General features: G+C 43.3%; 1 protein-coding gene across 1 annotated transcript; it reads right to left on the minus strand.

The window, feature by feature from the left end:
• Nucleotides 1-1,995: 1,995 nt before the first annotated feature.
• UBASH3A (ubiquitin associated and SH3 domain containing A) lies at nucleotides 1,996-22,487 on the minus strand (the record flags this gene model as incomplete). Its single annotated transcript, XM_084286117.1, has 14 exons — nucleotides 1,996-2,133; nucleotides 3,026-3,132; nucleotides 3,637-3,743; nucleotides 5,950-6,094; nucleotides 7,295-7,387; nucleotides 8,077-8,199; nucleotides 9,568-9,676; nucleotides 11,598-11,724; nucleotides 12,622-12,830; nucleotides 13,701-13,870; nucleotides 15,241-15,439; nucleotides 17,539-17,725; nucleotides 19,413-19,466; nucleotides 22,375-22,487. The coding sequence occupies 14 exons, from the start codon at nucleotides 22,485-22,487 to the stop codon at nucleotides 1,996-1,998; spliced, it is 1,881 nt and encodes a 626-aa protein (XP_084142243.1).
• Nucleotides 22,488-24,290: the final 1,803 nt, after the last annotated feature.

A 24,290-nucleotide genomic window follows, 5' to 3' on the forward strand; every position in this document is an offset into this window, starting at 1 on the left:
CACCCGGGCTCTTATTTGGCTCTGACCAGCAATGGTGGCCAGGCCACCAAGTGCAAGGCCTCTCCCCTTACACAATGCACAGGCACGTGTCCCACGGGAGAAGAAAGACACTGCCTGTGATCTACTTGCATTTCTTCTTCCGCAGGGAGGAGGGATTGTCCCAGGGTTAGAGCAGCTGGAAAGGCCAAAAGCAAACAGGTTTAAGCCTGAGATACAGGATACAGCCCTTCAGTTATCTCTTTGGGGACAAAAGCAAACTTGTCAGAGGTGAGGGATGACAGTAGCATGTACTATAAAATGTGCAGCCGCTCCCATCTGTTCAAACAGAGCCAGGTCCCCACCCAGAGGCTGTATTTCTAGCAAAAGCTTGACCCAGAAACCTACACTAATGCCCTCACACACCTGGTGCCACATGTGCTCCAGTCAGAGTTCCAGGACCCATCCCTCACGTTGGGGCTTCAGTCTGTGGCAGTAGCTCTGGTCTTGCACCTCCTCCAGTGGCATTTGTCCTATGACTTGCAACCACTTGGTGAAATCAGAGCAAGTCACACCAAAAGCAGCAATTAGTTACAGAAAGGAAGGCCCCAAGGGAGCACTGCAAGGTGGGAGCTGACGCCTCAGTTGAAATAGAGCTGGAAGCTCCAGGGAGCGACATGCCCAGGGCCAGGTCCTTGCTCTGTGCCACCCCCGCTCCCCTGTCATACCCCCAGCTGTTAGAAAAGCAGGAGTCCAAGCCTCCTTGCCAGATCTGGGAAGTGAAAACAGAACATTTCAGGTGCAGGACTGAGACAGGAGATAAAGGTGCTTGTTAGACACCCCACAGCCTACGTGCTGGGTGGGCTTTGCTGCATGCCCTCAGGCTAAAGGCACACAGGCAAAGAGGTGTCAAGAAGGTGCAGGGAGAAAAAGAATGATAATGAGACTGTTTTTTTTTTGGTCATGCTAAGAGAGAAAGTGAAACCTCCATTTTTCTCCTCCCTTTGAAAGAAACATTTGTGCTTTCCCAGAGGTAGTTACCCAAAACGATCATGTAGAAAGGAAACCTGACTCTGTGGCAAGACGTGTTCCTGTTTGTGCATAAATTTTTGGGGCTACACTTCCTTAAGCAAACCAACATCCAAGAGAAGAGCTACAGAGACCTGTCAGACGACCGGTTTGGCAGCTGTGTCACCATTTATATATTTTGGCACAGAACAGCACAAAGCAAAGCTCTTGTCCTGCAAGTGCCATCTCAGGAAGCGTTCAGAAGTTAGAGTTGCTCATGTCAAGGTTTTGTCACCAGTACAGTAATGCAGGGCATCCTTCTTTGCCCCAGCAACGGTAAAGCAATCAGTTCAGTTTTCTCCACAGGAAATCTTGTAGTCCCATTTGCAGTATGGATCACTGTGGAATCACTGAGTAGGGGAGCTGTTGTGGAAGAAAATGAACCTCCTTTGTAGAAGAGGTAAATAAATTGTCACTATGGTATGTCCCCTCCTTCTGTGCTCTTGCAGAACTGGAGGAGTCAACAGGAAATGAAGCGGCTTTAGGTAGAGATGATCTCCTCTTTGGGTAGGAGATGGCTTTTATTTGGTCCCAATTTCTCTGCTTGTCTGAAAATATCCAAATAGCAAAAGCAATTCTTACTGGCTGTATTTTGGTCTCAGAAAATGCAACAATGTCTACTTTAGTGCCTTTACCAATAGATTTTATAACCAGGTAGTTCTGTATGTATTAAATGTTGCACATGGTACCTTCAAAAAAGGCTAAAAAGTAATTTCTTCACCACCAGAAGAATCATTGCTCTCTTGTATGCCAGTTCTGTGGTTCCTTTTCTCAGTCACAGAAGCAAAAGCAAAATTTAGGCACCAAACTCAGATATGTTTTCTGTGCTTTGACTACTTAGAGAGGGCAATTTCCACCCATTGTAACTTTTCTGGATGAACTGACGGACTGTGCTGAACCAGAAGCTGTCTCCACCTCATTTTTGACAGCTGCTACGACAGAGCTGGCTTTCTAGTCTTCCACGATACCATTTCTCCAGTTGAATGCTGCATTTGCTCCATGAGTTAATGTCTTCACTGGGGGGTTAACCATCTGCCATTTGTTCCCCTCTTTGAGCTCTTCACAGAAACACATGCCCAGTGAAGGGATCTAGGAAAGGACACAAGCAGGAGTTACCGGCATGGCCATTGCTTTGGCACGAAGAAGTCATTGTAGCAGAACAGAAGAGCAGATCCTGAGACCATTCTGGGAACAGAGAATGGGACATTTTGCTGCTTCTGAAGCAAACTGAAAACAGACTGGAGGCCTGTGGTGCAATAGCTGAGCCTGTGTCATCACCCTGCACTCATGCTTGGATTTGAAGATCAAGATGTGTTCACTCCTTATGCTTTGACAGCGGGTGGTAAAAATATATCTAACAACTGAATTCTCCTGTCGGTAATACCAAGGCAGATGGTAAAGAAAATGGGGGTGTAAAAATCTGCCACTGGTGCTAATGCACAAATAAAACAAACAAAAAACCTCTGTGACAGAGTCTCAAGTGCAGGCCTCACTTGTGAAGCTGGCAGAAAACCCTCCTCCACTTCATTCTGTAGCTGAGCACTTAAGCTGTGAACTTGCAGTGACCCAAAAATCATACAGCTTAGAGTGAGTCACTGAATATAGCTGCAGTTCACACTCACAACACCACAGGGAGAAGAAAGGCTCTTAGCCCTGCTTCTATATCAAGGAGGCTTGTGCCAGAGGGAAAAGTTTCCACATGTGCCTCTCATGTGGAGGTGTTACCTGGCACTGACTTCCCATGGGAGTTGGATGAAAATCTCCTCTGAAGAGTTAGCCTCTAGGTACATGCTGTTCAACAGGACAAAGTGCTTCTCTTATCCATCAGTGCTATGCTAGAACTACGTGAGATTCCCTTTGTACTGAGAAAGCTAGTGTTACTGGTATTGGCATGCAGTTATACACATGCCTCGCTGCTTAAGAAATCTCCATATTAAAAGCACAAAGAGAAAGCTTCAAGCTGAATGAAAAGGCTTCTTACCTTTCGGACCACCTGGGCAAAGTCGCTGCTGTCCTTGGCAGGGAGCCCTATCAGAGGCCGGGTGAAAGATGCCAAGGAGGAGCCATGGCCCACGATGAGGATGACACCTGGTACACCACAGTAAGCAAAGAGAAGCAGAAAGGGGGTTGCAGCACTGTCAGGTTGCCATGCTGATGGTATAAGGTTGTTTAGGGGCTGTTTGACTTTCCAGACATCTTTGGCAATGTGGCAGGGTGAACTGTGCTGCTCAGAAAAAATCAAACTTGTTGTAAACCTGCCAGCTAGTGAGAAAACACGTTTCTTAACAGCTCTCCAGAAAAAATAGGTTATCTTATGCTGAGCTGCAACCTGATGTAGAATGACCATGCGAAGTACAAACTCTTGCAATTTAGCAGTCTTCTGTTTAATTTTGCCTTTTTTTTTTTTTTTTTCCCTATCCCATAAATTGAATATATTTTGATTTAGTATAGATGAGGCCAAGAACTACAAGTCTGCCTTGAACTCTGTGCAATACAAACTACCCATGATAAATGTGTTTCTGTTGGCAAATCTCTGCCTGTTCCTGGTATTGAAAGTGTCTAATAGAATATACAAAGATCTGAAACCTTTACCTTTATTGGGGCAAGCAGTGACGATCTGTTTTATAGCTGCAGAACTTCTGCTTACATAGTCTTCATAACTTTCTGATGGTACCAGAGAAGAGAGTGGCATGTTGCTTCTGACAATAAAATCACAAATATATGTTAATCTAGATGAATACTTGGGCACTGTTAGCACTATTGAATGAGTATACCAGAAAAGAAAGACTTTGTTAAAAGAATCTTGGATAATCCACTGACTTAGCTGGCATGCTGATATCTCAGCTTGCATTAGCTTCCCCCACAATAACTTACATTAAATCTTATGACTACACTTTGTAGTGCATAAAGCACCAGATGCAGGGAAAACTGTGCTTTAATTAAACCTGTAGTTTACAGTGAATGCTGTTAAAAATTTAATTCCTAAGAAAAGCTTGTGCTTTGAGCAGTTCTGTTGGTAATGACCACTGTCCTTGTGTGCCTGCAGGCACATGGAGTGTTCCAGCTCCAGCCATCCTGACCGGGTTCAAACCAAGATGCTGATGACATGAATGCTTTCAAGAGATAGTCCCTCAGTATAAACCTCCTTAGTAAGCAAATCAAATCAAATCAAATCAAATCAAATTCAACAATAGACAAGGCATGCCAATATCAGCTGGACAAATGCATAGGAAAGGCTCTCACTGCTAGATTTAAAAAAAAAAGTGTGTTTCCAAGGATGTAAACCAAAATGCACCATGCCTAAGCAAAACACCATGTTAGAAACCTGATAAACACCATGTATCCTGCCCAGACACATCACAAGGCTTCTCAGCAGCTTCCATGACCCCAGCTGCGTCTGTCCTTGGGAGGTAGAGGAATAGCCTGCGGTGCCCTGATGCGTGGTGGCCAGTGGTGCCAAGGGTAGGCAGCTGGGAAGGCCAAATTACTGGTGGTGAGAGGCCCTGCTGGCCTCCCAGGGTGTTAATTTCTTTCTGCAAACAACTGCCCCACCAATTTGATAGTCTCCTTATTCGGTGAATAGGCAGGAGTGAGATTAGATTAACATATTGTCGTAGGGCTTGGTATCGTAGTGTACTTTTACAGGTGAGTCCTCAGTACGTTCCGTCAGCACGAACTGCAGAACTAGAAAATAAGTGGTAAAACCAGGTGGCAGGCTCCTACTATATTGTTAATCATAACTAATATTAATTCTGGCCAGGTTAAGTCCACTGACAGGGAACAGCCCGGGACTGGACCCAACTGATTGCTGTCCCTTGCAGTGGGTGAGTATGGTAAAGCCACCCCCTGAAACCCAAGGATTTTGAACCCTGCACGTGACAGGAAGAAAGCAGAATAATGCGTGCAATTTTACAGCTCATCTGCTCTGTTTTTGCCTGGACCTGAGTGAGCTGCAAGGGGGCTGAAAGCTGCAGTTAGCGCTGCTTCAGAGCTTTCCTCTGCACTTTCTACTGCTCTACAGTTGCACCCTTTCCTCTGTGGAAGTTTGAGGCAAATTATTCTGTATTGAAATAAACAGGGAAAACAGTCTGTTGGTGGTAAAATACACCAGCATGTACAATGACCCAAGAAAATTAAGAATTTTATTCCATTATGCAATTTCAAATGAAGATGCTTGCTTAATTGCAAGATATACATTAAGAGCCTAGAAGTTTCCTTTCTTATACTTGTGAGAAACCCCAGACACAAACTTTTATTAGCTGAGCAATTTCCTGGAGCAGGCTGTGCGCTGCACGTACGGAGCAGCCTGAGTGAGAGCAGGGCGAGGAGCTGGGCTGAACTGGAGGCTGATCATTTCCTGCTCCACTGTGGTTTGTGAGCACTCAGAGGTGGCATCACCCCCCTCCCCCAGCTGTGGGGCCCCCCCAAAAATCCTTTCTGAGCAGTGTTTCTCTTTGAGCAAGTCAAAACATAACACCCCCTTCCCCAACAGAATGGGGCATGAACACTCCTTGTAGTGAAGTGCTGTTATCCTGCCTGCCCCCAAAACCAGGACAGCTGGCTTGTGTTGGAGTCACCTCTCTCAGCCCCGTGGTAGAATTAAAGGCGACATCAGAGCAGGGCTGATCCCATACACAAGCATCAGATGTGTGCCTGTGAGCCTGCTCGCTATATGTGTGCACATACTACCTGCATGTGTGACTCCACATTAGAGCAGCGAAGTTGACTCTTGCCACAAGACCCCAAACAGCATATCTTTCTTTGAGAACAGATCATGCAGGCTTGAAATTGATCAGCATGACCCATTTTTTGCAACGTTCATAATGGTTTACAATATATGAAGAGGTGAGGAGGTACTTCAGGAGAAAAAGAACCAGGTTTATCAGCTAGACACAGAGCAATTACCTGTAACTTGTATCTATTTTGTAGGAGGCCTCTGTCAGTTCTGTTAGAGTCATGAAGTTGGGAATTGCTTTGTTTGCTTCCCACTTGGTCCATTCAAATAGTCCTGGTTCCACCCTGATTTTGACTTTTTGGTCTAATTTAAGCCCTGAAAAATAAAAAAAGGAAGTGTTCCTTAAAAAGAGAAAGGCACACACAAAGTGTTACATTTGGGCAGCACATTCTGCCTTGTTTGCTGTAATATTTTCATTACTAAAATGAATTACTTATTGTTGAACAAAAGAGATCGTGTTGTTCAAGTGAAGTCAACATATTCTTGTCTGACAGATGCTAAGGCACCAAAAATTCTTACATTGTTGTTATTCCCTGAGCTCTATTGTAAGTATCTCCAAGGTACAGAAGAGAACAGAAGAAAAGATCTCAACAATGCTGCAATCTGAATAAACTTTATAAAGGATTTTTAAAACCTTTTTTATATAGCATTTTGCTCAGTGACCCTCTTTGCAGCAATAAATCATCCTACAGTGTCAAAAATTGAATTCTCATGTAAAAAGATACATTCTTTTATTCATCATTCTCAAGAGAATTTACTGAGTGGCATGAGATCTCAGAAGAAATGCACACTCTTACTAATATTGATGTATAGATGGTAACCTGTGAACCTTTAACAGACCTGTTGGAGGGGAGAGGTGAGGAAAAGGGAAAAGGAGAGAAGCAGAGGGGATGGGAGAGGAGGAAGGACAGAAGTTCTAAAATATGAAGTATCATAGAATCATTTAGGGTGGAAAAGACCTCTAAGATGATCAAGTCCAGCCATTAACCTAGCACTGCCAAGTCTACACTAAACCATGTCCCTAAATAAGTAAAATCATTTGGCTTGAAAAAGCAAACTTTTTGAGGAGAATGCCATGTTCCTTGATTCAAACAGGTATCCTTCAGAGCACTGGGAACATTTGTGTTTTGGCTCAGGATGTTTCCTGAAAGAGCTGCCAGTGGTAATTTGATTTGTGGCTCCTAGTGCTGACTTCAACCTGTTGTGAAATGCCTCCATTTCAAGTGACATCAGAGTCTATTTATGTGAAATGTCTCCATTTCACATAACATCAGTTTAAAGAGAGAGGGTTAGAGTTAATAGGATAGAGCTCTTCAGATCATACACCCAGCAGCAGATTTATTGCTGCCTATATTACCAGCCAGACAAAAACACCTTGTCTTCCCTGATTAAATACAACAATAAATAAACACAGAGTTGTACATCTTCTTAATTGCTCATCTCAGAGACTTCAAAGAAGTTTGACAAAGACTTTCTCACAGTGGTGAAAGCACGCGATCAGTTTTTCTGTCTTACCCTGAAGCACAAGATGGGCTGTCTGTACACATCGGAGGGCAGGTGACGAGTAGACATAGCTGACTGCCACCTCCTGGTCCAGCAGAGCTTCCCCTGGTAGGAACAGCAATGTGAGGTGCTCTTTTACAAATCATCATGGATGAGAAACTGCTGCAAAATGTTTTCTGCCAAAAAACAGCTGCGACCAAGCGTTGGAAGGGTAATTACAGCAGACGCACTCCAAACATGCAAGTAGCAGTTAGGTATTTGGCGGTCTCCTTATGTCTGAACCATCAGAGATAAGCACTTGCACCAGATTTCTATGTCAAAGTCAGGCATGCAAGCTCAGGGAGCAGAAACAACTTTGTCTGGTGAGTGAATCGAGTCAGACTAACCCATATCACCCATCCGGCAGTTATCTGTGATGAGGTGACCACAATCTGCTGACCATGAAGCTGCATCCTCCAGCCAGCCCCTTCACTTAGTGACAACTGAGTAAGGCGTTAGTCCCTTGCAGACTTGAAGCAGGACACAGCTAGTACTGCAGTTTCTTTCTTTTGAATTTATTTGCCAGTAACTAGCAGTCTGAATCTTCAAGATGAGCAACCAGCCTTGTTCTCTATTTTACTATTCAACAAGAACTTGTAGCGGTTGCCCATCAAGAAGATGGCAAAACTGAAGATGTTACCAAAAAGAGTGCTGCTAGGAAGTATTTCTGCTACAAAGCCAATGTGAGCTTTGGCAGATGATAAAAGCCTGCTTCCCAAAACCTTACATTTACTTTAAGATATTATCCACCTTACCTATAAGTCTTGACTGGAAAATACCACAGCAAGATAAAGGAGGATCTTGCTCAAAATGCTTCATGCTGTCTTTCCGTTTTGGTAGGGTGGGAGGAAAGTTGAGGTCTGCTCTGTAGTATTTTCCTGAAACGAGGTGGAACATTTTGCTGTGGTATGAGGGAGGCAGCAGCCATACATACAGTCTGCATTTCGTTGTAATGGCTCCATTTCTTTTGAATTCTCAGCCCAGAGTTACACCTCTGCTGGCAAATAGAACAGGCCAGGGGCCCTTCTCTGCTCACAAGGGCAAATGATGCAGCAGGGCACCTGCATGAAGAGCTAATCTCCTTTCTCTCTACCTCCAACACCCACACTGAACACTGAGGATAGGTCCTGGTCTGTGCTCTCTCCAAAACTTGCCGAGAAACTGGGGGTGAGGGGGAGCTGCCATCAACCAAGACCATGCTGAGGAGAGAGCTAATAGCCAAGTGGAGTGGGGGATCATGGGTCAGGGCCTGAATAATGCGTACAGGATCAGTTCAGCAGTATGGACATAGCGTCTCACTGATGAAAACCCGCAGTGACTACCATTACCTTAAAGGGAACTTGTTTTAAGGTCACAACACTGACTTGGGAAATCACCTGTCCTAACAAAAGAGCACCTCTTATGCAAGCTCTGAAGGAGATAAAGAAGGGGGTAGAGATAAAAGAGGACAAAAAGTCATGAGAATTTGGCCTTGTGGGACTCAAATGAAACAAAAATCCCCTATCAATATTCTTTTGCCATTGCCAAAAACATTTCCATTGAAGAAAAATGAAACTAATGAATTGATTATGAAGCTGGAAGGTACTGGCCTCATTATCTAGTATGAATTTCACAAATATAAGAGATCTCCAGCATAACGAAGGAGACTGTCAACACAAAGCTTCCTTCTGAACACCCCCTCCTTCTTGTTCCCCTTCTTCCTCCCAATACACACTTCCCTACTCTAGGTTTGCTGTCTCCACCACAAATATTTTTTTGACAGAGACAGAGAGAGAGCCAGGAAATTCAACGTTTCATTTAGTTCTGTGTTTATGTGTCGTTTCCACCATGGTTTGCTCTTGCTCTTCCTCTGCAAGTCTGGCTAGGGATGTGCTGTATCAACAGATCATTGACACTGAGTTGAGCACAGAAATGTGAAGGGACCTGACAAACACCACCTGGGTCAGCTGAGTAACTAGTGGTAGAGATTTCATTTTCTGTGCATCTCCCACTGAGACATATGAATAGTACCACTATTTTATTTTTTTTTTGGCCTGTGGTGTTTATCCAACATAAACTTGAAGGACAGTAGGACATTATGAAGTACTGGTTACGTGAAGGTCAAAGCTGTGTTGTGCCTGACTGTACAATGTTAGTCACTCTTTTGTGTCAGCATTTACATCTACACCTAGGAGACTGAAATTTTTTACCCATTACTATGTAAATTTGGTTCAGATTTGCTAAGATCCTCACATTATCTTACTCACCATCTGCAGTTAAGCACTGTTGAAGCCAAGATTTCCCAAAGACCTGATCAACTCTTTCCCCGTGGCGCATCACCAGCACACCTCTTCTCAGAGTAGCATTCTGAGAAAGCTGTATAAAAATTGTTTTCCATTACAACATTATATATATAACCTGCATGAAAAGTTTGGGTTCCTGGATGCTGCCCAACAGAGCAAGGAACAGCAGTGCTGTCCCAAGAGGTTTATAACAAGCACAGAAAGGGTAAAGAAAGGAATTGATAAAACATATTTTTTATGAAAATAGTAACCCTGACTGGCTCTCTGTTGAAGGCAAGTGAAGAATATCCCTGATCTTCATGTTAGGTTTTAACTCTGTTTACACTAGTGAAAGGTAGTGCTGCTAAATCTTTTAATTCCAGTGTGGTAAGGGGTTATAATTCTAGTTTATATCGTGTAGTTGGTATAAACAAAAGAGAGAAATTAGCTAAGTGGTTTAAGTGTTTCTTTTCCTACTGAAAATACTAGTTTCACACTTTTCTGACGGTGTGTGGTCAAGTTAGCAGTGAACCCAGATCTCCTGTAAGGCCACATTTTCCCTCAGTCCGCATGGAACTACAATTACATTCTAAATGTTTTGGGGTTAGTTTACAATGAACATAGATAGAGATGAAAAGATAAAGAGGAACTGCTCAAAGGCTTAAAATCCTTTTCAACAGCAACCCCTCGCAGCATTACTGCTGCAACGCTGAGGTTAGTGATGTGTATCTTCATTAGCATTGAAGGGAATTCTTATGAAGTGGTATGAGATATATGTATTTTGCTAAACACTACTGCATTTCTGCCATACGGCACTAATCAACCGCCATGAGGTCAGAGTTTAAAACTAAGGTTTTGTGGTCTTGCTTTTCTGTTTGGGGGGAGCTCAGAGGCTGGGGAAGCTCCTAGACTGAAGATGTGCACATCTGCAAAAAGTGTTCCTCAGGCCAAGCTGTGCCTCTGCCACAGATCTGAGATAGATAAGGGGGCCAAGAGCACTCGAGAGCTGGTGAGAGGATGTGACTCTTGCAGAAGTGTCTGTCTTACAGCTTTATGCACAGTTGTCCTGTGGGGCCCCAGGATGGAAGTTCCCTCAGGGTGCTCTCAAGTTTCTCTGACATTAATACAAAGGAACCCAGGCTTATCCCCCAGCATGGGGAGAAGACTCTCTGCAGGACCAGCAAGACCAAAGGGGTCTCTGCAGCATGTCAGGAAAGGTCTGAGATGTAAAATACAGTTTTGACCACCCTGACAGTCAGAGCTAATAAGGCAGTATAGGAGCAAACATGCTGTAGGGAAAAGCCAGAGTCCCTCTCTATTTTACTCTTCCTACTAGGAGCTCTTTGGGAAACCTAGGAAAAATTGGTAAATTGGCTTTGAAACTCGACAAAAATGTAATCCCAGTGGTGCTAACCTGTCCAAGTAGCCGTTGTTTCTATAGGTCTGTGCAGTTATTTGCATTAGCTATGTACCTAAAACATTAAAGAAGATGAAACATTTACATGTGCTCAGATCCATGAGTACATAACCCCCCAATGTGTCATGTAGAATTTGGGCATAAAAGTAACAATGAACAACGACCCTGATACTGCTCTAGTTACTCTGATATGAAACCATTTGAAAGATAGGGGAAGATGTGCCTGCACCTTACTTGTCAGTCTCGTCACCGTACCTCTGCACAGCCTGTGCTGTGCATCTGTGCACAGAGAATTCGTGTGCTGGGCTACTATGGCAGCAACAGAGTTTTATGAAAGAAGGCAAGGGTAATACCACATTGTATATACTACAAAATGTATATGAGACATTATAATGTGCAGTGTGAGTGTATGCATATTTAATTTAATATTTAATTTTAAATATGCAATGTTATATATATATATATATATATTACAACATGATATGAAAATATTAAGGAGAACCAGGAAGAAACTATTAAATTTTATAAATGGTTTTACTTAATAGCATATCTGCACAACTATGTGGGAAAGATAAGAAATAAAAAAAAAAACAACTACCTGAAGTGAAAGAATATTGGTTACATTCCTTGATGTAACAGGATTATGGACTTCTCCATTCAGCTTTACATTAGGTTCATTTGCTGATTGGGTGACAAATTTTGAACCTGGTATGAAAGCATATTCCCTGCAAAAAAGGCAAAAGCAACACACACAAATACACACATAAAAAAACATATGGGTGTACACAAAAAAAAAGAAGGGATTTTTAAGTCACAATTTTGTCCACAGGCATGACAGACACAATGCATATTCCACTCAATATTTTTCACAGACATGCATTCTAGTTTACCACTTTACTCTTGAGTTATGGTCTGTTTGGTAAAAATGAGGCTAAAATAATATGAAGCGATGGCATGTATTGGGTGTAACCCTTCTAAGTGTGAGCTTCAAGCAGGAAACACTACCTGTTCGCCTCCTCTCTGCCTCTGAGAGCTCAGCAAGGACCGCACCTACACCTCCTGCTCCGAAAAGCTATCTCTAATCTACAAGTAGCATCAGCCACGCTGTCAGCTGCAGAGCAAAGTGCAGGAAGCCAGGCAGATGCCTGCTGATACAGGTTGAATTGACAAGGCAAGGGTGGGCGCATGGTGGTAGAGTAACATTCGCGTGGTTTCATTTCAAGTTAGCTTTGCAACCTCTTGAAAAGATGTGAAAGAAGAAAGAAAAAAAAAAAAAAGAAAAGAAAAGAAAAGAAAGCTGGAAGCCATGCTGAAGGCCCAGTCTACTCTAAAGAATGTGGACTTTTAAAATTCCTTAGGATGTTCAGGTTATTCGAGAGCAGAGAGAGGCCATTCTTTGAGAAGATGGACTCTGGATTTCCATGGGTGCGTGTCCTCTTCCTTTCCACTCAGAAATCTCATCTTCCCAACCAGACCCTGAGGACCCCCTCTGCCCTCCACATCCCACCCCACCTCCAGCTCTCACCTGGCAGCCCACAGCTGGCAGCAAGGAGGAGAACAAGTTGCATAAAGCAAGAAGCACCCATGAAGCCCCAGCACATGTGGAGAGGATTGTGACCAACCTATGCTTAACCCACGTGTCTGACTCATTGGCTCTCTCTGTGTAGTTTTCGGGAAGAAAACCCCTGCAGCCGGTCCGGTGCGAGGTCCCAATGACCCAGCCTTCACTGACATCGGACTGCTGTGTTGGGTCGACGTAGATGAAGTCCCCGGCGTTTATCATGAGCTCGTCGATGTTCTGGGGCTTGTACTGGAAGAGGGCCCTCAGTGTCTGGGGAAGGACAGAGCTTGGTCAGGCTGGAGCTGGCTGTTGCAGGGGGTGGCAGCAAATGGGGGACATGCGCTCAACCCTGCACTGGACACTGCCACCACCACCATTTCCTGTGCTGCAGCTTGCTCTTTCGTGGCAATTCAGCAGATACATAACAATGCATATGAAGTGCGTGTGAAAATAGGCACTTGGTATTCATAAAATTGCTTTTCCTGTAACTAGTACAAATTTATTTGAAAGCAAACATAACAAAATCTTTATCAGCTATTTTGGGGATTATTTGCAGCTCTCCTGAGTGTGACCAAAACCCAATATGAGACTTGAAATAAAACGAAACACTGATCTGATTGAAAAATACCAACGGTTTATCATTCCGTAGTTTAAATTTGGAAATGAAAACCAGAAAAATATTGACTATTTTTAACTGGGAGTCTGTTAAGCTGAAGATCATCAGGGACAACTGTGCCCTGCTCACTGGTGCATCATGGTTCAACAACCAAGAAAACTAATTCTGCCGAATAAAATTTTACTGCAGAGCTGTGATCTGACAAGTCCTAGCAAATGTTCAAAGGTCATCACTTCCAGTATTTTGTTTTCTCCTAGCTAATTGTAAGATGAGTTCTTCTGATGGAGTTTGGAATTAGATCTTTTTGACACGCAGGTCAAGCAGGTAACCATAAACTTATCTCCTGCAGACTCAAGAGCACAGTTTTTCAGCCCAAAGAGGTACTTGAAACAACCATGCATTTTGAAGGACTGTACTGTGCATGTACTGACTTCTTCATGGAAAAAAGAAAAGAAAAAGCAAAATAAGTGTAGGAAATATTCTAACCACAGACTCAGAAAATTAAATGAATCTGATGACAGTACCTGGTAATGCACAAAACGCATGTCTCTTGAATAGAGAGCTGCTACCCACTGGCAGGTCTCCCCCGGGTTAATGCATTTGGCTAGTTGCTCCAAAGTCTTCTGGTGGTGAGGACAGAACTTGTGAGCCAAGGTAAGGTGGAGCTGCTTTAGGCAGGGCTTCACATGGCAATCTAGGAATAAAGCCATCAGCTTCACATCACAACATAGAAGTGAAGGTCATTTAAAGCTCCTCTTCTTGTTTTATCCTACATGCTTTGCATGATACAAGAAATATCTTAGTGATTAGTAATAGAGTAGACCATAGTTTTACTGAATCATTATTTTGTTGCATGTCATAGCTTTAATAATACCAAAATAAATCAGAAATCTGGACTGGATTTGCCCCTTAGCTTCAGCAGTGAGAAAAAAGAAAAACAAAACAAAACAAAAAATGTTTGATTTCCTTTCCCAGTCTAAGATATATCAAACTCTCTTCTCCCAGACCTAGCTATTCTGGGGCAGCACCCCTTCAGTCTCCACTGAAGATGCAGTTTCTTGGTGTTGTTTGGAAAATATCTACAGTGCTCGTTGCACCAGTGTCTGGAAGTATGTGCCTGCTCCTAGGGCTTTACTTCTTTTCTTTAGGTCTCCCTTCTTTAGTGCTGCAGGCCTGATTTTAAATATATTTTTCTATTTCCTTATTTAATTTGTTACCTTGACAACTGCTAGCGTACAAGGCACTTCACCAACTGGTGATATGAGTGTAAAATATTTGTTTGCCCTTGCTGTGCTTCGGATGAAAAAATCCGGGGGTGCGGGAGATCCCCAGCTGGCACATAACCACTGAAAGGAGATGGGTGACTCAGTTTCAGGAGGAGAAGGACTTATGCAAGCACTAGGGAAAACCCAGGCCTGCCAGGCTGCATTTCTTTGCTTTTTTGTTTCTGCCTTCCTTCTTAGCCTGGCTACAGGGAGTTGAACATCCCCAAGTCAGTCTGCTGTCTTCCCAAAGCTGCATGTGAGATGGAGAAGTAAGCATAATTAGGATTTGGCTTGTTTCCTCCAGACACATTTTTTCTCTTTTTCTTCTGTCCCCTCGCAATCATGACACTGGTCGGTGGTGAAGAAAAGGTGGGTATTGGAGGTCTGGAGATAGGGAGGATTAAATCCCTGCTTGTCTTGGACATGCCGATCAATGTCCTCTCCAGTCACACAGCCAAACACTTCAGCGTGTAGATCAAGAAAATAAAGGTAAACCAAAACAAAACCATGTAAAACCTTTCACTAGATTTCTTAAAGAAGAAGAAATTTATAAAAGCTTTTAGTATTTTTCTTTTTTCTTGCTCATTGAGTTCAGCTAAAACAAAACCTTCTAGTGAAAAGCATTGTATCTTCGGAGTCTACAACAATCTCCCCATGCCAAGTTATTTTTGACTCTGTAGGAGGAAACTTGCAGTAAAACATCTGCTAGGTTGCTGCGGAGACACAGGAGTTGGTTTCAGTGTCATGTCTAAGCATTTGTGTGATGAGCCACCCATTTTCCCTCCGATGTTGATCCTACCTGCCAGGGCTGAAGCCTCTGAAGAGAAGGCCACAGCAATCTCTTTGAGGATATTTGCATGGCTGTCGCTGATAAAGAAACCAAGGTAGCTGGTGGATGAATGTAGTGATAGGGAAATAGTTTGTGGAAATTTCTGTGAAAAGTTGTTGATGATTTGCTTTAAGATGTCGTACAGTAACTCCACTTTCTGGTCTTCGCACTGAAAGAAAACAGAGGAGGAGCATCCTTCACCCACCAGACCAACAGCTGCTCTGGTAGCCTGTCTCATACAGTAACACCAGAAAACAGGATAGGCATTTTTTCCCGAGAAAGACAACACACTTACAAACTTGCCTGAAATTTCTGGTATTAAAATCGTTAATATCAGGCAGCTTGGGCAGCACAGTAACCTGGTGCTATAGTAGGAGATGATCTTTTACCTTTACTTGTATCTAGGCAGGGTAGAAAAGAGCCAAAAGATTTTACCAGCTGACATGTGTGCACTAACCAATCTGAAATGAGGCAAGGAACATGATTTCCCTTTTCAATTCTAAGAAGGAATTTGTATTACTACTATTACTGCAATTTGTATCCTACAGTCCTTAGCTGGAATCACTCTGGTTAAAACTTTAACATCTCAGATGCTGAGCAACAGACACGGGAAAGTTAATAAGGAATCTTCGTAATTATGATATTTAATGCTCTAATCACAGCAAATTAAAGGATTGTACAAAGCCACACTTCCACAAAAAGTGGCAATTAAGCAATTTAAGAAGTGGATAGACAAAAATGGAATTTTTGCCATCCAGCCAAAGGCACAGACATTAGTGATGTTTCCTTTCCACACTGTTTTACTCTCCATAGCAGCGTTACGTGCCCCATTCGGCTTTTGCACTGGGTAAAGCTGCTGAAGAGGATGAGCAGAAGAGAAGAAAGGAGCTACAAAACACCACGTCCTGCTGCTTAGACAGTCTTTCTCCCTCAAGCACTGGGCCACACACCCAGTGCTCAGTGAGGCTCAGGCAAGGTGAGGAGGGATGCACTGAGGGGGCACCTGCAGGCTGGGTTATGGGGGAAAGGGGTGGGTGGGAGCCTGCACCCAGGGCAAGTGCTGTGATCCTCCGAGGCTGACAAGTCCATGCAATGCAGGAGATGTGGGGCACTGGGAAACAGGAGGGGCAGGGCTGGGAGGAGGAGGTGGGAGCCAGGTCAGTGGGTCTCGCTTTCTACATGTGAAGCAGCCAGGCCAGCTCTTGCTGACAGCTGAGGAACAGAGAATAGCACTGGAGGGTGCATTTATCCCTAGAAATATGCTACCTGAAACAGGGCTGAGGTACACGAGGTGAGGGACACATTTCAATCATATCTTCCAGGGCCAGGCCTTTAAACTTGACAGCTTTCATAAGCATGGCATTCATTATCAATTAATGGATTTTGTTGTGCATAATTGTGATTAATGGCCACAGAATACTATGCTATTTAATATTTTTCAACAAAATACTTGTATTTTTACTGTCTGTGCTTAGCAGCCTGGTTTAGTATGAAAATATAATTAACATAATGATTTTGTGCAGCTGCTCTATCTCATCTCTTTTTCAGTGCATCTCGGATGCAGCTGATATTCATGTTCAGCATCAACAACATGCAACAACTGGATTCCAGGTAGCTCCAGAGTTTGTCCAGACCAGCAACTCCTTGCTGGTCATTGCTGAAACTGCACATTCACTCCCAGAGGTGAAGCAGCCTTGCTGAGATGTTTGCTGAAGGGTTACTCAGCATTCAGAAGACCATGTAGGAGGACAGGAGCATCCAGAAGCAGAAAATAACCAACCAGAAGTCCAGGTCAGGAGCCTAATTTCCATGTAAAATTATTGAGAAAATGATTTAATTGCACTGCCAGACTATACTCCACCTCCCCTTGCTCCTTCTGACCCTGTTCATCCTGCTTCTCTCTTTTTTACAAGCTTCAACAGCAAGTGTAAAAGCTGGCTCACCCCACCATAGCTATGGCCTACTGGCTGGAGCTTACTGGGGAGGCAGGAGTTTTCCTGAGATTGCCTAATATTAAAGTTGTCTACATTCAGTGATAACACTGTCCCTGCTGCACAGTTGTCTGAACACAGCTACCCTAGGCAGGGAGGTTTAACATCACAGATTGTGGGATCACAGGAGCACAGCATGACTGAGGCTGGCAGGGAGCTCTGGAGGCCCCATGCTCCAAGCCCTACCCAAGCAGGGCCACCCAGAGCAGGCTGCCCAGGGCCAAGCCCAGGCTTTTGAAGATCTCCAAGGAGGAGACGCACATTTTTCATGCCTTACCGTGAAGAAGTCGCAGAGAGTGATGTGAGGGAAAATCTCATGGGCTCTGTTCTTCCCGCACTGGCGCTTGCTCTCCTTCCAAAACTCCTGCAGGCGGTTATAGAAGCAGCCGGTGGGACACAAGTAAAGAGCATACTCCTGAGGGATTGGGTCATCCAGAGAGGGATCATTGCAGTGAGAGTGCAACCTGAAATTAAAAGCATGGCACACAGTGTAAACATATGCACTGCTTACTTTTCCTTCCTTGGTTGAAGACGTCCATAGTAGAAACTAGAAAAAGGAAATACAAAGTTGGTACCTTCTGACAAATGAAAAGCTAAAATGAAAGCTTCTTATAACATTCCTCTCGTATACTAACCAATGAAGCTGTATAGGCCTTTACTGTTTTTTGTGTTTTTTTGTTTTTTTTTTCAGCTTTGTGTGTGTGTGTGTGTGTGTGTACCCTGTATTTTATTAAGTGCCTTCAATTCTTTCAGTTTGTGAAAGCAAAAAGAAGAATATATATATATATGTATATATATATATTTAGGTCTTTAGGATTATTTCTCCCCCTTTTTCACGATTGCAAACAGAGGACTGGAGGAGGGAAAAGAGGCAGTGGGTAGAAAGATGACAAAATGAAAAATATTCAAAGATTAAAAAAATACTCAAAAAGATCTGTCATATTGGTTCAGACCTAATAACAGCAAACAAGACAAATCAGAAAATGCATAGGCAAAGATCAGAGGTTTGTATCCCAGGTGATGATATACTCCACCTTGTTCTTCACATGCTCTATGTTTAGCTTCACAGCTTTGGGACTGGGGGCGATTTTCAGAAAGCCTGATGGCATCCTTGACAAAACTTTGGGAAGAACATATTACTCTCAAATGTTTTATCTAGCTTTCAAAAACAAAGGAATCAAACCAACCAAACAACCTAAAAACAAACAAACAAACAAAAACCACCTCCCCCCAAAAAGGAAGACAAAACCCAGGAAAGACTAGCTTGTACTTGAGAATGGATTAAAACAAAAAAGTGAGTTATCAACATTCTGATAACAGAGTGACCACTCTGTAGGAGTCTTGGTACAGACAAATAAAAAAACTTGAAGGGGGGTTGTCAAGGCTAACAAGTGATTTTGGCCTCTAAATGACACCTCCCTCTGACCATCAGCCTTTCAGCTTATTTTGTAATGACACTTTCTCAAGGGAAGAATATGGTCTGTTTGCCTTCAGTCATTGCCATTTAACCCCACGTTGGCACTACATGGCTTTGTAACTGCAGCCACTCTTTTACAGACATTTTCCTTGCTTTCTTCCTCCTTTCCTTAGGGATGAAGAGGACAGGTGACCCTATGACTTCGTAGCTGTTGCCCTAGGGTGCACACCGGGAGGTCCCACAAGGAGTACGTGCTGTGCCAGGATGGATATTTACCCTGGTACATCTCTGAGTGCCTTCCTTGGCATGCCCAATGCATGTCCCAGCCAAGGAGCCTGTGGTCCCTTTCCAATGAGCAGAACTTGGCAGCCAAGTCCAAAATTAAGCAGGAGGTTAAACTGAGGCCAAGTGTCTGTCAAGAGCAGCAGTGACAAAGTCACTGAAACGTCACTGTGGGAAAAATAGCTGCTTGTGCCCAAGACTGCCCTGTGCTACCCAGCTCCTGATTTACCTCAGGCTTTCTACAAAAAACCTTGCTTCCCAGAAGAAGCACAAATAAAATTATTTCTTTCTTTGCATGCATTAAAATGAAAAAACATACAAAAAATGCCCACCTCATATGCAGGGTTTTTAACAGAGGCTAACTTTAAATTGAGTGACAGAATCAGCATGTGAACAAGTGTTTTTAGTCAGCTTTAATGTGAAAGCACACCTTAGAAATCACTGGTGCTTACCATTTTGCAGCTTCTTCTATTGTCTTTTGACCAGTAGCAGCCAAGGCTTTTTGTCTAGAAGAAAACAAAACAGATTCATCAGAATAACAAAATACATTAAACTTTGTTTCCTATGACTTCTAGAAAATAAAGAAGAATGGACATGCAGTGGTCACTGGGTCTATTTTCCAGCACAGACAGGACCTATAATGACTAGGTAACTCCTGGCAAATGTTAATGTTCTTGAAGCCCTCCAGACAGTCTGTTCCACTGCAAGTATTTAATGCCTTGAAGAATGCTAACCTGTCCACACAATGCCCACAGGATGTATTCTGGAGATGTTTCCTCAGTAGTCCTACTCACTACATGGATTTCCCTAGTGTTGGGTAAGCCATCCCTCCACATACTGTAAGAGCAGTGTTTGCTCTGCTCATGGGATAATGTTTTTGTTAATGATAAGCCCAGATTCAAATGTCAGGCTCAGGTCCACACATACAACTAAAGCAAAACATGCTTACATTGGGGTTTGAAAATCTAGAGTGAGGACTTACGTAGCCCAGAAAAGAGCGAGATCTGAGCCGACAGCTCAATCTAAGATAACGGACAATGTCTCAGTTTTCTCTCACTTACGCAACTGTCATTCTCTGGGATCAAATTTGATTTACATTTCCTTTTCTCCTTAGATCTTTCAAAATGACAACTATATTCTTCATATGAACACATTTTTGTGCCTAATGGTAAGTTTCTGGAAGCCAAAGGATCCCCAGTGTTTAAGTAGCACCTGCACTTCTGCTACTTTTCTGACTCCCCTTTCTCCATCACATCAAACACAAATGTTTGGTGTTTTTGTTGTGTTCCACACACAGCCTTTCCTGCTCTGCTGGTGATGCCAGCCTTTGTCACCCACTTGCTACACCTCAGTGCAAGTGTTTTATCACTTCATGCCGTGCTGCTCCTCCCATTCAGAAACGAGCACTTTTGAAAGAGCTTGGCTTTGCAAACAGAGCTTGACTTCAGCTTTTCTTTACCATAAGGCCTGCACAATCATAAAAGTAATAAGACAAATAGTGACCTGAGACCACAGCCTGTCATGATGCTCAGCAACATCTTGCTCCCTCATACTCCCCTCTGTGCCTATTCCTGCCTTGTATCCCATCATATGAGTTGGTTGTAAGTACTTTGCAGCAGGGTTTATTCAGCCTTCACTATAAGCAGAACATTATGTTGTAACTAAACATCCTGTGCTTTCAAGGTGAACAATTGAAAGATAATACTTAAGATAAGTTCTGTATATTCCAAAGTCTTTCAGATAAACAGTAGGAATAAATCCTTGAAAATCTATATTAAAAATGGTATCTCTACAGGGACAATAAGCTGGCTCTTCCTTAAAGCAGAAAACTGCTGACATGGTTCAGTTCTGTCTAAGATGTCCATTTTTCTGATCTGAAGCTAGGCTTGATCCTCAAGTATTTTATTTTTTTTTTTTGTTCTTTCTGAAAATGTTTCTTTTGCATGTGGCTACATTATGAAAGATTTCATAATATTTCCAACAAACCCTATTTTTCTCGGGCCAGGACATCACAAAAGAAAAATTTTAACTACTTTCATTTATGGTTGAATCCAGGAACTAAAAAGACAGCTAAAAGCTTTTATAAAATGCCATCCAAATTTTGAATGTCTTAAAGTCAGTAAAGACAAATAAAAAAAGAAACAAAGTGCTTTTGAACATTTTGTCAATTTATGTTGACTTGCATTGTACTTTGTCCACAGTTTCTTGATTCTTGAAAGCACAAAGCCATGTCAATAATAGCAGAAAGTCTTTTGAAGAGGATTTGAAGAACACCACATACAGAAAAAAAAAAAAGGAAAAAAAAAAAAGGAAAAAAAAAAGAAAAAAAAAGAAAAAAAAAGGAAAAAAAAAAAGTGAAAACTAGCTATTACTTTGGGGTGACCAAACTTACTGTATCTACTACAGAAATTATGAGCCAGATTTTCAGCTCCACAGCTAAAATTCCACTGGAAATAACCAGGAAAAAAGAACCCACAGCTTCCTTGTAAGCTGTGCCATTGTGTCTAAAGATGATCCACTAGAAAATCAACACAGCACTCACATATAAAGCCAGTTCCACTTTAATTTTCAATTAAGAGTCAAAATGGAGGCTACACAGATATTGGTCTTCTTTTTCAAATACTCGTATGAGGGTTCCTTTAACATTTAAATAAAAGGATTCATTTTCTGAACAGCTGGCGTTGATAAGTCTGAGGTACAATCGGCTGCAACCACGGTGTCCAGACTTGCCCTTCAGAAGTTTGCAAATCCCTCACGAAACATCCCTGTCTGACCAGTGCCATGCCTGGAGGAGGACTGACCAACATCTTTCTTTTTCATTAACCTGGTTGTAAGTGCTGCCACCAGTTTATCTCCCCTCTATAGAGTTGCCAAGGATAGTGCCTGACATTTTCCAGATAGGACATGCATTTGGAAAGAGATCCTGATTGACGACAGAAAGAAAAAGTGACACTTACGTGGCATCTTGCCACACGAGCTTACTCTTTTAAAACAGTCTCCAGTGACACAACTCAGCAAGAGATTTTTGCCAGGCCTGAAACAAACTTTGGGTAGAAGTTACATCCACATATAGCTCCCTTGTAATGACAATGATATGTGGAAAAAATGAAAGGATACATCCCAGGAGTGCATATTGATTTAGTTCACTGCAAAGTCTCTCAGCCTCAAGATGCGGAAGGGTGTGTGTCTTCTGATATGCGCAGTATTTTTAAAAATGGATCCAGAGAAGGGTGTTTTAGCAATAGGAAAAACACATGCTGCTCTACAAGGCATTCAAAGCCAGACAAGCCTGATCCCCATGTGGAGACATCACCCCTGAGAAGTGACAGGCTCTCTTGATGGAAAGCTGTCTGCTTTCAAGTTGTTAAGATAAACACTTTGTACTGTACAAAGGCAGCCGAAAGCAATACTCACGCGATGTGAGCTGGGAATCCTTTGGCCAGCAGAGACTCGAGGAGTACAGAGGGGCTTTTGCTCCTGTGCTTGTTGGCCACCTTTGCATACAGCTGCGTCTCGGCCACCGCCATCTCCGCTCTCCCTCTGACTGTGCTCGGTGCTGACAGATATTGGGAGGGGGGAGGAGGGAGCAAGAGAAGGAAGGAGCAAGAAAATGAGAGAGAGAGAGAGAGAAAGAGAAAGAGGCAGCTAAGAAAAAGATAAAAACCTCAAACCTCTTGTGATCTTTTCTGACAAAAGCTGACATCCTGTTTTCGTAGCATGTGCACCTATGAGTTTTTGTTTTAGGGTAGCTAAAAGAGCAGAAAGTATCTGCAGGCTGGTCCTGTCTGCCCTAGCAGAACATGACTAGCAGTCCAGGGGCAAACACCACAGACAGGGTGGACTGACTGAAGGTTTTGACACAGGATCTCTCAGCCCTTCATTTTAATTTATCTTCCTGAAGCCAAGAAACCCACCTGAGCTTCTACCGCAGAGGGAGGGAGGTGAGAGGGGATGTCCGGTGGCATGTAAGTTAGTTTGTAGGCTGAACTCATTCCTCTTGGGCTCAACATTCATGTTCACCAGCCTCTCCTGTACGAGGATCCCCTTGCGTTCTCAGCCAAAGGCCACAAGCTGGCCAACTGTGCAAAGCCAAACCCAGTGTCCCACCTAGATGCAGGGTCTGGTCCTGAGATGCAGCAGGCGGAAGCCTGTCCTTCCCGGTGGTGCCGATGCCACCACAGGAGCCCTCACGGAGTGGTGCTGGTGGATCCTTGGGTCTCACAGTGTGGTCAGAGCAGGTGAAATGGCCAGAGGCAGCTTTCCCTTGCTTGGGCTGTCCCTGCTGAGGGTACAGCCTCTTCCTGGGGCGGATGGGAATGAAGGAGTCACCACAGCTGCTGGGCTCACAGAACAAGCCCTCACACAGCCTTCTCTATACATCCTAATTTACTTTCTTACACAGCTACAGTGAAAGTGGCTTAAGAGATGCAGAGAGGCTTTTGATGCCATGGCCTGGGGGCGAATGGTTAATAGGAAGGTGATGCAGTGCCCTGTCCTTTGGGAGTGCCAGCTTCCATCATGCACAGCAAAGGGATTGACTGGCTTCCCTCACTGCAGACAAGTTCCAGGAGCTGGATGTTTTCATGGAAAACCTTCATTTATTCCCTGGCCTCTCAGGAGTCCTGTTTCCTGTATACTACTGTGGACTTTTGCTTCATGTCTCCTCCCCCATCTTCCCTCCACCCTCCCCTCAGTCACCTCTCTTTATTTAGTAAAATACCTCAAGCCATATTTGGACTTCGCTTGGGTATTTTGTGAATCTCAGCATACATTTTCATTTTCTAAATCTTGGACTACAAGTTGATATAACAGTATCAGTACGGGCACACCGTTTTTAGGAATGAGTTACAGCTAGCAAAGTACTTCCAAAACATTGTACAATATTTAATTAACCCCTCTTAAAATGCTCTCTTTGCCATGAGTGCACAAAAAAAAAAAAAAAAAAAAGGGTAAAAGAAGTGAAAGAGGAGCAGCATCTGCCCAAGGACCTTGTTTGTGGATGAGAAGAAGCACCTGGTGCTTCTGCCTCCTGCCACTCAGGGCTGCGGGCAGACTCCTCAGCTGCACGATTTCTGATAAAAGATGATCAAGCCCAAGCTGGTGTGGTTTAATTTCTGTGGTGTTTCTTTGCTTGGGAGGTTACAGAAAGGTTTGCAAATACTGCAATATTACCTTATGCTCTTTCACTGATTAAAACACATGCTGAATTTTTATCACCCCCTTTCCATAGCCGTGCCATCCAGGGCTACCTGATACCCGTCCCCGGGTTGGGTTTCACAGGCTGCCTCCACAATGCTGCATCTGATCAGTGACTGAATGGGCAGCCTGGG

The sequence above is a fragment of the Netta rufina genome (genome assembly GCF_964035555.1).
Source record: "Netta rufina genome assembly, chromosome: 1".
Classification (NCBI taxonomy): domain Eukaryota; kingdom Metazoa; phylum Chordata; class Aves; order Anseriformes; family Anatidae; genus Netta; species Netta rufina.